This window comes from Perca flavescens, chromosome 14, assembly GCF_004354835.1.
Source record: "Perca flavescens isolate YP-PL-M2 chromosome 14, PFLA_1.0, whole genome shotgun sequence".
NCBI lineage: Eukaryota > Metazoa > Chordata > Actinopteri > Perciformes > Percidae > Perca > Perca flavescens.
In genome coordinates this window covers 16655539-16673002 of record NC_041344.1, presented here as the reverse complement: position 1 = coordinate 16673002, position 17464 = coordinate 16655539, and the positions used below count along the sequence as shown (strand labels likewise).

Genomic DNA, 17464 nt, shown 5'->3' with positions numbered 1-17464 from the left:
TGATTAAAAAAAGCCATAGCATAGTATGATGAAACAAGTGATGATAAAGTCATAGTATAGTATGTGGAAAAAAAGTTATAAAAAGTCATAGTATAGTATGACGAAAAAGTGATGTAAAGTTATAGTAATTTGAAATAAGTGAAAAAAAAAGTCATATAAAGTCATAGTATGGTATGTTGAAATAAGTGACTAAAAAGTCATAGTATAGCATGTCGAAAAAATTATAAAAAAAAGCCATAGTATAGTATGATGAAACAAGTGATGATAAAGTCATAGCATAGTATGTTGAAAAAAAGTTATAAAAAGTAATAGGATAGTATGTGGACAAACTGATAAAAAGTCATAGTATAGTATATTGAAAAAGTCAAAGCATAGTATGTTGAAAAATGTGATTAAAAAAAGTCATAGTATAGTATGAAAAAAAAAAAATTAATGAAAAAGTCAATAGTATAGCATGTCGAAAAAAGTGATATAAAGTCATAGTATAGCATGTCGAAAAAAGCCATAGTATAGTATGACGAAAGAAAGTGATAAAAAAAGTGGTTAAAAAGTCATAGTATAGCATGTGTAAAAAAGTAATTAAAAGTCATAGTATAGTATGACAAAAGAAAGTGATAAAAAGTCATAGTATAGCATGTCGAAAAAATTATAAAAAAAGCCATAGTATAGTATGATGAAACAAGTGATGATAAAGTCATAGTATTGTATGTTGAAAAAAGTGGTTAAAAAGTCATAGTATAGCATGTGTAAAAAAAGTAATTAAAAGTCATAGTATAGTATGACGAAAGAAAGTGATAAAAAGTCATAGTATAGCATGTCGAAAAAATGATAAAAAAAAAAGCCATAGTATAGTATGATGAAACAAGTGATAATAAAGTCATAGTATTGTATGTTGAAAAAAGTGGTTAAAAAGTTATAGTATAGCATGTGGAAAAAAGTTATAAAAAGTCATAGTATAGTATGACGAAAGAAAGTGATAAAAAGTCATAGTATAGCATGTCGAAAAAATGATTAAAAAAAAGCCATAGCATAGTATGATGAAACAAGTGATGATAAAGTCATAGTATAGTATGTGGAAAAAAAGTTATAAAAAGTCATAGTATAGTATGTTCAAAAAAGTGGTTAAAAAGTCATAGTATAGCATGTGAAGAAAGTGATAAAAAAAGTCATAGTATAGTATATTGAAATCAGTGGCAAAAAGTCATAGTATAGCATGTGGAAAAAAAGTTATAAAAAGTAATAGTATAGTACGTGGAGAAAGTGATAAAAAGTCATAGTATAGTATGTTGAAAAAGTTCTAGTATAATATGTCAAAAAAGTGATGAATAACTCATAGTATAGTATGTGTAAAAAAGTTATAAAAAGTCATAGTATAGCATGTCGAAAAAGTTACAAAAAGTAATAGTATAGTACGTGGAGAAAGTGATAAAAAGTCATAGTATAGTATGTTGAAAAAAAGTGGTTAAAAAGTCATAGTATAGCATGTGGAAAAAATGATTAAAAAAAAAGCCATAGTATAATATGATGAAAAAAGTGATGAAAAAGTCACAGTATAGTATGTCAAAAAAGTGATGAAAAAGTCATAGTATAGTATGTTGAAAAAAGTGGTTAAAAAGTCATAGTATAGTAGGATGAAAGAAAGTGCTAAAAAGTCACAGTATAGCATGTTGAAAAAGTAATAAAAAAGCCACAGCATAGTATGTTGAAAAAGTTCTAGTATAATAGGTCAAAAAAGTGATGAAAAACTCATAGTATAGTATGTCGAAAAAAGTGATATAAAGTCATAGTATGGTATGTTGAAATAAGTGCCTAAAAAGTCATAGTATACCATGTTTAAAAAAGTTATAAAAAGTCATAGTATAGCATGTCGAAAAAAGTTACAAAAAGTAATAGTATAGTACGTGGAGAAAGTGATAAAAAGTCATAGTATAGTATGTCGAAAAAAGTGATATAAAGTCATAGTATGGTATGTTGAAAAAGAAGTGGTTAAAAAGTCATAGTATAGCATTTGCAAAAAAGTGATGAAATAGCCACAGTATAGTATGTTGAAAAAGTCCTAGTATAATATGTCAAAAAAGTGATAAAAAGTCATAGTATAGTATGCCGATAAAAGTGATAGAAACGCCATAGTATAGTATGTGTAAAAAAGTTATAAAAAGTCATAGTATAGTATGACGAAAGAAAGTGATAAAAAGTCATAGTATAGCATGTTGAAAAAATGATTAAAAAAAAGCCATAGCATAGTATGATGAAACAAGTGATGATAAAGTCATAGTATAGCATGTGGAAAAGTTATAAAAAGTCATAATATAGTATGTCGAAAAAAGTGATGTAAAGTTATAGTAATTTGAAATAAGTGACGAAAAAGTCATATAAAGTCATAGTATGGTATGTTGAAATAAGTGACTAAAAAGTCATAGTATAGCATGTCGAAAAAATTATAAAAAAAAGCCATAGTATAGTATGATGAAACAAGTGATGATAAAGTCATAGCATAGTATGTTGAAAAAAAGTTATAAAAAGTAATAGGATAGTATGTGGACAAACTGATAAAAAGTCATAGTATAGTATATTGAAAAAGTCAAAGCATAGTATGTTGAAAAATGTGATTAAAAAAAGTCATAGTATAGTATGACAAAAAAAAAAATTAATGAAAAAGTCAATAGTATAGCATGTCGAAAAAAGTGATATAAAGTCATAGTATAGCATGTCGAAAAAAGCCATAGTATAGTATGACGAAAGAAAGTGATAAAAAAGTGGTTAAAAAGTCATAGTATAGCATGTGTAAAAAAGTTATAAAAAATCATAGTATAGTATGACGAAAGAAAGTGATATAAAGTCATAGTATAGCATGTCGAAAAAATGATAAAAAAAGCCATAGCATAGTATGATGAAACAAGTGATGATAAAGTCATAGTATAGTACGTTCAAAAAAGTGTTTAAAAAGTCATAGTATAGCATGTGAAGAAAGTGATAAAAAATAATAGTATAGTACGTGGAGACAGTGATAAAAAGTCATAGTATAGTATTTTGAAAAAAGTGATATAAAGTCATAGTATAGCATGTCGAAAAAAGCCATAGTATAGTATGACGAAAGAAAGTGATAAAAAAAGTGGTTAAAAAGTCATAGTATAGCATGTGTAAAAAAGTAATTAAAAGTCATAGTATAGTATGACAAAAGAAAGTGATAAAAAGTCATAGTATAGCATGTCGAAAAAATTATAAAAAAAGCCATAGTATAGTATGATGAAACAAGTGATGATAAAGTCATAGTATTGTATGTTGAAAAAAGTGGTTAAAAAGTCATAGTATAGCATGTGTAAAAAAGTTATAAAAAATCATAGTATAGTATGACGAAAGAAAGTGATATAAAGTCATAGTATAGCATGTCGAAAAAATGATAAAAAAAAGCCATAGCATAGTATGATGAAACAAGTGATGATAAAGTCATAGTATAGTACGTTCAAAAAAGTGTTTAAAAAGTCATAGTATAGCATGTGAAGAAAGTGATAAAAAATAATAGTATAGTACGTGGAGACAGTGATAAAAAGTCATAGTATAGTATTTTGAAAAAAGTGGTTAAAAAGTCATAGTATAGCATGTGGAAAAAATGATTAAAAAAAGCCATAGTATAATATGATGAAAAAAGTGATGAAAAAGTCACAGTATAGTATGTTGAAAAAGTTCTAGTATAATATGTCAAAAAAGTGATGAATAACTCATAGTATAGTATGTGTAAAAAAGTTATAAAAAGTCATAGTATAGTATGACGAAAGAAAGTGATAAAAAGTCATAGTATAGCATGTCGAAAAAATGATTAAAAAAAAGCCATAGCATAGTATGATGAAACAAGTGATGATAAAGTCATATAAAGTCATAGTATGGTATGTTGAAATAAGTGACTAAAAAGTCATAGCATAGTATGATGAAACAAGTGATGATAAAGTCATATAAAGTCATAATATAGTATGTCGAAAAAAGTGATGTAAAGTTATAGTATGTTGAAATAAGTGACGAAAAAGTCATATAAAGTCATAGTATGGTATGTTGAAATAAGTGACTAAAAAGTCATAGCATAGTATGTTGAAACAAGTGATGATAAAATCATAGCATAGTATGTTGAAAAAAAGTTATAAAAAGTCATAGTATAGTATGACGAAAGAAAGTGATAAAAAGTCATAGTATAGCATGTCGAAAAAAGTTACAAAAAGTAATAGTATAGTACGTGGAGAAAGTGATAAAAAGTCATAGTATAGTATGACGAAAGAAAGTGATAAAAAGTCATAGTATAGCATTTGCAAAAAAGTGATGAAATAGCCACAGTATAGTATGTTGAAAAAGTCCTAGTATAATATGTCAAAAAGTGATAAAAAGTCATAGTATAGTATGACGAAAGAAAGTGATAAAAAGTCATAGTATAGCATGTCGAAAAAATGATTAAAAAAAAGCCATAGCATAGTATGATGAAACAAGTGGTTAAAAAGTTATAGTATAGCATGTGGAAAAAAGTTATAAAAAGTCATAGTATAGTATGACGAAAGAAAGTGATAAAAAGTCATAGTATAGTATGTGGAGAAAGTGATAAAAAGTCATAGTATAGCATGTCAAAAAAGTGATAAAAAAGCCACAGTATAGTATGTTGAAAAAGTCCTAGTATTATAATATGTCAAAAAAGTGATGAAAAAGTCATAGTACAGTATGTCGAAAAAAGTGATAGTCATAGTATAGCATATTGAAAAAAGTGATAAAAAAGCCATAATATAGTATTTCGAAAAAGTGATAAAAGTCATAGTATATTATGTCGAATAAAGTGATGAAAAAGTCATAGTATAGTATGCGGAAAGAAAGTGAAAAAAATGTCATTGTATAGTATGTTGAAATCAGTGGTTAAAAAGCCATAGTATAGCATGTGGAAAAAAAGTTATAAAAAGTCATAGTATAGCATGATGGAAGAAAGTGATAAAAAGTCATAGTATAGTATGTGGAGAAAGTAATAAAAAGTCATAGTATAGCATGTTGAAAAAGTGATGAAATAGCCACAGTATAGTATGTTAAAAAAGTAATGAAATAGCCACAGTATAGTATGTTGAAAAAGTCCTAGTATAATATGTCAAAAAAGTGATGAAAAAGTCATAGTATAGTATGTTGAAATAAGTGACAAAAAAGTCATGGTACAGTATGTCAAAAAAAGTGATAGTCATAGTATAGCATATTGAAAAAAGTAATAAAAAGTAATAGTATTGTATGTGGAGAATGATAAAAATTCATAGTATAGCATGTCGAAAAAATGAAAAAAAAAAAAGCCATAGTATAGTATGATGAAAAAAGTGACAAACAAGTCATAGTATAGTATGTCCAAAAAGTGATGAAAAAGTCATAGTATAGTATGTTGAAAAAAGTGGTTAAAAAGTCATAGTATAGCAGTCGAACAAATGATAAAAAAGCCACAGTATAGTATGTTGAAAAAAGTGATAAAATGTCATAGTATAGTATGAAGAAAAAGACCACAGTATAGTATGTTGAAAAAAGTAATGAAATAGCCACAGTATAGTATGTTGAAAAAGTCCTAGTATAATATGTCAAAAAAGTGATGAAAAAGTCATAGTATAGTATGTTGAATTAAGTGACGAAAAAGTCATAGTACAGTATGTCGAAAAAAGTGATAGTCATAGTATAGCATATTAAAAAAAGTGATAAAAAAGCCATAATATAGTATTTCGAAAAAATTATAAAAGTCATAGTATATTATGTTGAATAAAGTGTTGAAAAAGTCCTAGTATAATATGTCAAAAAAGTGATAAAAAGTCATAGTATAGTATGCTGATAAAAGTGATGGAAAAGCCACAGTATAGTATGTTGAAAAAAGTGATGAAATAGCCACAGTATAGTATGTTGAAAAAAGTGATAAAAAGTCATAGTATAGTATGAAGAAAAAAGCCACAGTATAGTATGTTGAAAAAAGTGATGAAATAGCCACAGTATAGTATGTTGAAAAAGTCCTAGTATAATATGTCAAAAAAGTGATAAAAAGTCATAGTATAGTATGCCGATAAAAGTGATGGAAAAGCCATAGTATAGTATGTTGAAAAAAGTGATATAAAGTCATAGTATAATATGTTGAAAATAGTAATGAAAAAATCATAGTACAGTATGTTGAAAAAAAGTGATATTCATAGTATAGCATATTGAAAAAAGTGATAAAAAAAGCCATAATATAGTATTTCGAAATGTCGAATAAAGTGATGAAAAAGTCATGGTATAGTATGCGGAAAAAAGGATTAAAAAAAAGCCATAGTATAGTATGATGAAAAAAGTGACGAACAAGTCATAGTATACTATTTCCAAAAAGTGATGAAAAAGTCATAGTATAGTATGTTGAAAAAAGTGGTTAAAAAGTCATAGTATAGCAGTCGAAAAAATGATAAAAAACCACAGTATAGTACAGTATGTCGAAAAATGTAATGAAATAGCCACAGTATAGTATGTTGAAAAAGTCCTAGTATAATATGTCAAAAAAGTGATGAAAAAGTCATAGTACAGTATGTCGAAAAAAGTGATAGTCATAGTATAGCATATTGAAAAAAGTGATAAAAAAGCCATAATATAGTATTTCGAAAAAGTATAAAAGTCATAGTATATTATGTCGAATAAAGTGATGAAAAAGTCATAGTATAGTATGCGGAAAAAAGTGAAAAAAATGTCATTGTATAGTATATTGAAATCAGTGGTTAAAAAGCCATAGTATAGCATGTGGAAAAAAGTTACAAAAAGTGGGGAGAAAGTGATAAAAAGTCATAGTATAGTTCATTGAAAAAGTCAAAGCATAGTATGTCAAAAAAGTGATAAATAAGCCACAGTATATTATGTTGAAAAAAGTGATAAAACGTCATAGTATGCCGATAAAAGTGATGGAAAAGTCATAGTATAGTATGTTGAAATCAGTGGTTAAAAAGTCATAGTATAGCATGTGGAAAAAAAGTTATAAAAAGTCATAGTATAGCATGTGGAAAAAAAGTTATAAAAAGTCATATATGTCAAAACAAATTAATGAAAAAAGTATGTTGAAAAAAAAGTGATATAAAGTCATGGTATAGTATGTCGAAAAAAGTGATAAAAAGTCATAGTATAGCATGTTGAAAAAAAAAAAAAGTCATAGTATATGTCGAAAAATGATTAAAAAAGAAAAATAGTATAGTATTTGGAAAAAGTGCTAAAAGTATAGTATGTCGAAAAAAATGATAAAAAAAAAATTATGAAAAAAAGTGAAAAAGTATAGTATGTTGAAAAATTAAAAAAAAGCCATGATAGTAAAAAGCATAGTATAGTAAGTGAAAAAAAAAAAATTAAAAAAAAAGTCATAGTATAGTATGATAAAAAAAAAGTAAGTTAAAAGTGATAGCCATAGTATAGTATGATGAAAAAGTGACTAACAAGTCATAGTATAGAAAAGTGATGAAAAAGTCATAGTATAGTATGTTGAAAAAAGTGGTTAAAAAGTCATAGTATAGCAGTCGAAAAAATGATAAAAAAACCACAGTATAGTATGTCGAAAAAAGTAATGAAAAAGTCATAGTATAGTATGTTGAAATAAGTGACAAAAAAGTCATAGCACAGTATGTCGAAAAAAGTGATAGTTATAGTATAGCATATTGAAAAAAGTGATAAAAAGCCATAATATAGTATGAAGAAAAAGTGATAAAAGTCATAGTATATTATGTCGAATAAAGTGATGAAAAGTCATAGTATAGTATCGGAAAAAAGTGAAAAAAGTCATTGTATAGTATGTTGAAATCAGTGGTTAAAAAGCCATAGTATAGCATGTGGAAAAAAAGTTACAAAAAGTGTGGAAAGATAAAAAGTGATAAAAAAAATAGTATGTCAAAAAAAGTGAAGCCATAGTATATTATGTTGAAATGATAGTAAAAAAGTGATAAAAATAAAGTGATAAAAAGTCATAGTATAGTATGCCGATAAAAGTGATGGAAAAGTCATAGTATAGTATGTTGAAATCAGTGGTTAAAAAGTCTAGCATGTGGAAAAAAAGTTATAAAAAGTTATAGTATAGCATGTGGAAAAAAAGTTATAAAAAGTCATAGTATAGTATGACGAAAGAAAGTGATAAAAAGTCATAGTATATTATGATGAAAAAAGCCACAGTATATTATGTCAAAAAAAATTAATGAAAAAGTCAATAGTATGTTGAAAAAAAGTGATATAAAGTCATGGTATAGTATGTCGAAAAAAGTGATAAAAAGTCATAGTATAGCATGTTGAAAAAAGTGACGAAAAAGTCATAGTACAGTATGTCGAAAAAAGTGATAAAAAAAAAGCCATAATATAGTATTTGGAAAAAGTGCTAAAAGTCATAGTATAGTATGAAGAAAAAAAAATGTATGAAAAAGTCAATAGTATAGTATGTCGAAAAAAGTGATATAAAGTCATAGTATAGTATGTTGAAATAAGTGGTTAAAAAGTCATAGTATAGCATGTCGAAAAAAATATTAAAAAAGCCATAGTATAGTATGATGAAACAAGTGATGATAAAGTCATAGTATAGTATGTTGAAAAAAGTGGTTAAAAAGTCATAGTATAGCATGTGGAAAAGTTATAAAAAGTCATAGTATAGTATGTCAAAAAAAGTGATGTAAAGTTATAGTATGTTGAAATAAGTGACGAAAAAATCATAGTATAGCATGTGGAAAAAAGGCATAGTATAGTATGACAAAATAAATTGATAAAAAGTGGATAAAAAGTCATAGTATAGCATGTGGAAAAAAAGTTATAAAAGGTCATAGTATAGTATGTCGAAAAAAGTGATAAAAAAGCCATAACATAGTATTTGGAAAAAGTGATAAAAGTCATAGTATATTATGTCGAATAAAGTGATGAAAAAGTCATAGTATAGCATGTGGACTGTATAGCATGACGAAAGAAAGTGATAAGTCATAGTATAGTTTATTGAAAAAGGCAAAGCATAGTATGTCGAACAATGTGATAAAAAGTCAGAATATAGCATGTCGAAAAAATTATTAAAAAAAAGCCATATAGCATGTGGAAAAAAGTTATAAAAAGTCATAGTATAGTATGTTGAATAAAGTAATAAATAGTCATGAGGTATCATTGAACTCAGCAGAGAGTTTCTTTATGATTGGTGATGGTTTGACCCGCCTCCTATGCTGTAGCCCTTTTTATAAGGAGCGAGGCGCGAGGGCCCATCCATTGCTGCTTGCAGCTTTAATATCTTATTATATTTATCTATAATATTATTCTATATCTTATTTTAGTTTTATATACACCTCTTTTATTTTACTTTCTCTATTTATCTGTACCCTACAATTAATGAGTGGAATCAATTTAAGCCTCTTTTAGTTTTAAAAGCTGTTGAACAACACCAACATCTTGTGGTGTACTGGGTCTCAGAAGGCCGAATAAGCAGCAGATAACAGTATTTTTCAGTTTTAGTATTGAATGAAACATTTCAAACTGTTTATTCAATGTCAACATTCATAAAGCTGCAGCAATATACAGCAATTACAGCTTTTTAGATATAAAGTCTTTAATCTGACAGTCTGGTATAGTTAAATGTTTGATATTGTGTTAGTTGGCCATGACAAAAACTTAAGCAAAACAGTATTGAAACCTTTGAGGCAGAATGAAACATCTCATGAAGTTTATCCTGATATATGATAACATTTGAATAACCTGTCCAACCATCATTAAAGGTGCCCTGCCACACGTATTTCATTACTTTGTGGTAATGTCTGAAGTTCTACCATGGACTCTGTAACATCTTTTGTGGAAAAAAATGCCTTGGTGACCTTGTTTCAAGCCATTCTAGCGTGGTATAGAAAGCCTACATGAAGACTCAGTTCGATTTCTGCCAGTTCTCATTAATATTCAACAAGCTTGAATTTGATTGGCTAACAGCTAGCTAATGAAAGCCTGGCTGTCAGAATCCTTTACCCAGCCTAACTGGGCGAGCTCATGAATAGTAATGAGCTCAGGCAATATGATGTCAGACTGACTAGCTTTTGTAATTGGCCTGATTTCTCTGCTTATTTCTTTTCAGTGGCTAGAGCTGACAAAGGAGGTAGCAGTTCATTTTCACATTCACAACATAACACAAACACATATGGACCTAACATATTTCAAAAAATGCAAGTAAAAACGGTTTTGTATGGCAGGGCACCTTTAAGACAGTGGCCAACAATTTGGGTGTCAAAGCATCACAAGGCAAATAAACAAAACAAAAAAACAATGTCACAGAAAGCCTACAAGCCTGAAATAAATATACATCATGCATGAAAGTTTTACTGCACATTATAAGGAGCAAACGTGGGTCTGGGTGATGCAAAAAGACAATAAGTAGTAAAAGTTCAGGTTAGAAACAATTTTATTTATTACTTTCTATTCAAACAAATGACAGAATTAACTTCACACCTGGACAATACAAGCACAATCCAGACATACAGTGCAGACATTTTAATGGTTCCAAACTGCAGTAGTAGACATTTGTACATGATGTTTTTCCAATAATACAACAATATGAAGAAGATAGAAGAAAATGAATAGGATAGACATCTTGGACAACAAATTTGTAGTGAATTAGTGAATGATTCTTTCAAAGTTGAAACTTTTATTATGCCTTCACTGAACAAGACTCACGTCAATTCAGACAGCTAAAATTGTAAAACACAAGAGCCACATAAGCAAGAGAGAGAACAGATCTGAAATATACATACTTTACATCCTTACAGGAAAAGACAGATCCTCCTAAAGCACACAATCTAAAATAAAAACACACCATCCTTGTTTCATTATTGTGCCGTGGCTTTAGAGGTGGGACACCACTGTTGGAAGTGTTGGCAGAGGTGCATAGTTCCTTGTGTCAGTTTGAAATGTCTCGCTGTACATGTCATTAAGTGGAATGGCCAGCTGCCCAGTTTGTCCTGACCCTTCCTCAGAATTAATACCATAAGGTATCTTTGACATGATAGCCAGGCTCAATTTGAAGAGCACGTTATGGAGAGCCACACGGTATTCTTTTCTCACCAGACAGTAGATGACAGGGTTGAAGCAGCTGCTGGTGAAAGCCAAGCAGTTGGCCAGAGGGAAAAAGTATGTTTGAGCCAAGTAGAATGAGGGGCTGATATCAACGATGTCAAGTTGGATCAGAACACCCCAAAGTGTGAGGATATTGTAGGGAAACCAGCAGACGCAGAATGATAGCACCACCACTGCCACAGACTTTGAAATATCAGCCTTTCGCTGAGAGTTGCTGCCCTTTAGTTTATGCCGACACAGGAAACGCAGCAGTAGCAGGTAGGATAGGATGATAATGGCGTAGGGCAGCAGAAATCCCAGTACCACTCGCAGGAGCTGGTTCATTCCAAGCCAGGCTGTACCATCTGGGAAACGGAGCAAGCATGCTGTGTCGTTGCCACTGCCCACATGTCTCAGGTCTGCAAACACAGCTCTGGGCGTCGCAGCAATGAGTGCTCCGGCCCAGATAAAAGCTGTGGTCACTGGATAAGTGCAAGATCTACTGCACAGGGAGGTGCTGGATTTGAGAGCTGTAGCCACATAAAAGTACCGAGTCAAACTCATAGCTGTCAGAAAAAAACAGCTAGCAAAGACGTTGAGCCCAGTGAGTAAGGACACAGCCTTGCATGTGGCTAAACCAAAGGGCCAGCTGTAGTCCAGTGCAATGTCTATGGCCCAAAATGGCAAGACCAGGGAGAACAGCAAGTGAGCCAAAGCTAAGTTGAACACAAAGAAGTTGATGGTGCCTGTGGTGATGGTGTGAGTAGAATACAGCAGGAACATCACTAGCAGATTCCCCAACACTCCTGCTGTAGCCACAACAAAATACACCACAGAGATGACTATTCTTAGCCAGGGGGATCCATCATCATCAAGAATCTCCAGCTCATTGTCAGGGCTTGTGTTGTGGAAAATTAAATGGGAGTAATTACATGATGAGCCTACACTGCAACCATTGATGATACTGTTGAAGAGCTCTAGTACGTTGAAGTCAGTGTTTGACATTTTGCTACCCTGAAGGTAATCCTGAGGGTTAAGGTTGTCCAGCTGTTATTTTATATTTATTTTCTGGTTGTCTGTTTATTAGCTGACAGTCATCTATCCCTGTAAGGAAAGAGGAAATGATTATTACATAATAGGAGCTGCAGTTTATGAGCAAATAAGTACATTAGCCTTGTCAGATAAACAAATTACACTTAAGTGTTACCCACAGAGTTAGATAATCTAATTTAGATTTCGAAGAACTTCTCTGAGAGGAAACATTAATAAAAAGATGAAGTGATTAAACTAATTTCACCCTTTGAAGTGGAAAAGCCTGTTAAGACTCCTCCACTCCTCCAGTCTATTATATCTACAATGTCTAATCTACATTGATATAATCTATATTAATATAATATCATATTATAATATAATACTACTAAGCATTCAAAGTATTGATATTGTTTATAGAAACAATATACATGTTTGATTTGTTATACATTAACATTCGGCTCAAATCTGGGTAATTACAATACAGGTGAACTCACTAAGGAACTTATTTACTGTAGATCAGATCATTTTTTCATTTCTGCTCAGGTCTTGATAAATTTCTAGGTCAAAACAATTGCCAATAATTTGACATTTACTGTAACTGTATTAACCATAACTTATAAGTAAAAGGCAAAAAAAAGATTGGAACACCGACAAATTGCCTAATTTTCAAATATTTGTCAGTATGTTTTCATCATCAAAAAGTCACTTTAAAACCATCAGATCTGAGGCTGTAAACTCCAAAGACAACAATACATTTTGAAACAAAATGTGCCAGATACATTAGCTCAGGGGTATATTTCCATATATTTTTAAACTTGTGATTAATTTTACTTTAAAGTAACAAAGATATCTAGCATCCTGTGATTTGCTAGTTTTTCTTAGGAATAACTACTGTCAGATATAAACAGTAAACTAATTAATATTCTTGCCTGTTTAAGCTAAAATCAACTTTAGCTGTTTGTCTAATTCTTATACATATATTGTAAGCCATATGGAGAAAAACTAATCTTACCTGAATATCATAAAGGAGGTAAATATTCAGGTAGCAACAGCTTTCTTGTAGCCACCAGCTCTGCTGTCCAACATGAGATTATCTTAATGGTGGAAAACAACAACAGCAACAATGTGGATGTCCCCCACCCTAATTTCATGCTCCACCCCATCATATTTTTCTCTCTGCATATTTCAGATTGGAAATCACCTATAATGGCACTACTGAAATATAAAAAAAACAAAAAGAGATTAAGATGAAATGATACAGTAAGAAAAAACAATGAACCCAAATAAACCGCAAAATACCTTAAAGAGAAATAACTTCATTGTTGAATTCTGACAAACCGATCTTTCTTCTTGGATTCCTTGATTCAGATGTATTTGTCAACAAAATGTTATGGATTTGTTTTGTTTTTTTAAATGTTTTTTTGTTTTTCCATAGTTTTCTTATAACCGGTAAGCATTCACGGTCTCTTTAACTCTTGAATGCATCATGCAACTGAAAACACAGTTGCACAGTTAAAGTAATCGTGTCATATGCTGGCATTTTTTAAGCTTTTTATTATGCTACAGCAACTGGATGAATTCAAATGACCACATCATAGTTGTAATGAGTCTGACTCACCTGTACAAAGCACTAAATGCTCTCTGTGTGCTGTCTAGTCTTGTACTTTGACCCTCCTTCCTTCTTTCTTATTGTAACTTTCTGTATTGTACCTGCTGTTATGGAGCAGAACATATATTTAGCGGCCCTATTGAAACTGAAGGAATTATTATTATTACGGCAAATTAACTGCCTTTGAGGGGCTTAACATATTCAAAAACTCACCAAAATTGGCGGTTGCATCAAGTCTGGTGAAAATGTACGTATTTTAAGGGTTTTGGGAATAGGCGCACAAAAATGGCTCGCTAGCGCCCCCTACAAAGTTAAAACAATTGAGCCCCTGCAGTGCGTTTAACGTAGACTCACGAAACTTTGTACACATATGTAACATGTCAAGACATAAAAAACATTAGGAAACATTAGAGCCATGATGTTGGGGATGGTTTGACCCGCCCCCTATGCTTTAGCCACGCCCCTTTTCACAGCTAATGAACTGTATGACGTAGAGTCTTCTGCAGGGAGTTCCCTTTTCATTGTTGACGATTTGCAGAGTCTGAGTGCCGCGCAAATGCACAGTCGCAAGGAGTGGCGTCTAGCAGTAACGCACGCAAAGGCGCAAGGACCCGTCCATCGCTGTGTGCAGCTTTAATTAACTGTTGGGTTTGGTTTTGTTGTCTGATTTTGCCTAGTTGTAAAGCACTTCGTAACATTGTGTTTTGAAAAGTGCTACATGACAAAATGAAAAAGTAAGAGGGGGGCTTGTCCAGTTTATTTTTGTTTTGGATATTTAATCCTGCTATCATTTTTTATATTTGTTCAACTGAAAATCACAGTTTTTCTTGTCCTTATTCAACCATCCCTTTTTATATGGTTTCTCAAAAAGTATTATTTAGACTTGACTAAAACAAATCAAATTTAGTTTAGGATCTGTCAGGAAAGGTTAATGAAGGTTGTTACTACATTTTCAACATTTACTGCTTACTATTATTTGCCTCTGACCTAATTGAGCACATACAATACTACAATTCTTTCTACAGGAAAAACAGTTCACATTAAAGGTTTAATTAGGCTTTAAGTAACAATGTGCTTAACATATTGATAGTAGTGTTAAGGCACTTGGACCTTACATACAGGTGAAAAAATGACTTTGACAGAAAATAAAAATCAAAAAAACCAAAGCCAATTAGTTTTTTTTTCTCTTCTATTTATATGTGGGGCGTTGCTTCAAGATTAGATTGACCCGCAGAGATGAGTCTTCATTATAAATCGTTGATAGTGGAAAGAACATCAGCAATGAATGACTAAATGAGATTATCTTGGATTAGGCGGAAGAGTGGGGAAGTTGATGAATGCTGGTCTGTCCAAACTGAGCCATCTTCATAGCCCTGCTGAACAAAACATGCAACTCCCCGAGTGTTCATGTTTTCATTGGCAACAACATGCTAAAAATTAATGGGTTAATTCCAAACTGAATGTTTTCCTCTGTTGCACAGCTTTATCATAATGAAGAAAGAAACTGTCTAAATATTTTAACTTGCAACATTTTATTTAATAAACAGATGTTTTGACCCAACAAAGATCTTTGTTGCATCTACAAACTGACATATGTATTATTATCTTGTTCAGCATTGTGCTTTTTAACGGTAACAGTTTGGCTTTTTGCTCTCATTCACCCTGTTTTTACTAACACCATACTGCAACTACTAGGACACAAACAAGAATTTCATATTTTAGTCTTCAACTTTAAGCACCGACACCGAACACACAAAAAAACAGCTAGCTTAGCACCAAGAGTGGAAACAGGGGAAACATCAGCACCTTTAACATTATTCTTCCCTGCAAGAAAATGATGATCTTCCACAAATGTTTGGTTAAAGCAACACTATTGTCCAGTTCATTTGAACATTCGGATCCAAGGCAACCCGATTTGGCAAACTTGCACAAGGAAATGGATAATTCTGCTTCCAACCTGTAGAGGGACCGAAGCGGGAAAAGTTACATAGTGTTGCTTTAAAAGATGTGAAACAGAGTCAGCTGTGGGGTGTTCATTACTACATTTTATTAATGCTATAAATCCTAATTTATAAATTCATTTTATCTGTAAATAATTCTTTATGGTGTTTTAAGCACCCAACGTCTCCTTCCAGGAAGAGCTGTGACCGTTGACTTCAAGGCACCTAACCCTAACCATAACCATAACCATAACCATAACCATTGCCTAATCCTAGTGCCTTCCAGGCAGCGCTGCCTGGAAGGAGACGTTGGGGGCTTAAAACACCGATAAACTTCTTGCTCGTTTAGATGCTGGGACACAGCATTTATATATATATATGAATAGAAAAACAGACAGCTTCACTTTTTTGATGGTAAGGTCAAGTCATTGAATCTTATTCTGAAAAAACAAATAGTGATTTTGACTTTTGTCTCCAAAGTTATGTTTTGTTTTTTCTAACAATGTATCACTGTAAAGGCCCCTTCACCTCTAAAATAATAACTGTAAGTGTCAATAAATTATAAAAAACTACCCAAAATGTTAAACAAAGACAAATATGGTAATTTAATAAAATATGCTAATTGAACCCACAGTTGGGTCAGTCGTGTCATAAATGTAGGATTTACTGATGCAAAACACAAATGAGATGGTCCGATGTATCTGTTCCACTTTTATAAATGGATTACATACTTGGATTCATGCTACACCACCATGGTGTGTGCATGAGCATGCCAGCTGAGTTGTGTTGCTTGCCATGGGGAATTAGCGAGGTCTGTGAAGAGGGTGACATTGTAGTGATGTGACTTTGTCGCCACCCTTTGTAAAAGTAAGAATACAACACTTAACACACTGTGTCAAGAGGAGGAGGCGGTCTGGAACAGGCTTCCTTATATGTTTACATCTCTCTCTGAAAGTGAGCCCTCTGGTGACAGATGTCTGACCTAACAACAAGCCCATTTACTCTATGATGGGGAGTGACGTTGCTCAGGGAAAGAATATATCATACATAAAAAAAGAACACACACAATCCTTTAACGCCGACTTAAAACAAACCTCAAGAACAGCCTTTTTTCACCTTCGTAACATTGCCAAAATTAGGCACATCCTGTCTCAAAACAATGCTGAAAAACTAGTCCATGGAACTGCTGCCACAGGCTTGAACTAAAGTCATGGCAACACTTTACGGTAAGGGTACATGAATTATGAATTCATGCATGTAGAATGGGAGCCAGAGCCTTCAGCTATGAGGCTCCTCTCCTGTGGAACCAGCTCCCAGTGTGGGTCCGGGAGGCAGACTCTCCTCTTTGATAAAGCTTATAGTTAGGGAGTGAGGAGTTGCAGCGTTCGTCTAGACCGGCGGGGGAGGGTGTATAGTTTCAGAAACGGCACCCCTTCTCTTCATAGTAGTCAGATTCATCTACCAACCCTTATAGAACTGGCTCAGGTTTGCCTTGCACCAGCTCTTAATTATGCTGTTATAGTTTTAGACTGGCGAGGGACTTCCTTTGACACACTGAGCTCCTTTCTCTTTCCATCTGTGTACATCCATGTCCCAGAAATGCTTGTTACTAACTTAGCTCTGGGGAGCTTATTCTCCGGAGTCCTTATGTTTTTTTCGTCCAGCAGTTTTCCTTGGATTAGGGTGGCACCTAAATCATGGTTGCAGCTGTCGCCGTGGTCCTGCTCCATGCCCTGCTATGCTCTGCTACACCCTGCTATGCCCTGCAGTTCCCTGCTATGCCCTTCTATGCCCTGCAGTGCTCTGCTACGTCCTGCTATGCCCTGCCACACCCTGTAAT

General features: G+C 32.1%; 1 protein-coding gene across 1 annotated transcript; it reads right to left on the bottom strand.

Annotated features, from left to right (window-relative positions):
* Positions 1–10833: 10833 nt before the first annotated feature.
* On the bottom strand, positions 10834–12048 carry LOC114567752 (relaxin-3 receptor 1-like). Its single transcript, XM_028596860.1, has one exon. The coding sequence runs from the start codon at positions 12046–12048 to the stop codon at positions 10834–10836; it is 1215 nt and encodes a 404-aa protein (XP_028452661.1).
* Positions 12049–17464: the final 5416 nt, after the last annotated feature.

What these genes read in the sequence shown, in the direction of transcription:
- LOC114567752 (XM_028596860.1), bottom strand. Translation starts at nt 12,048, where the DNA reads ATGTCAAACACTGACTTCAACGTACTAGAGCTCTTCAACAGTATCATC.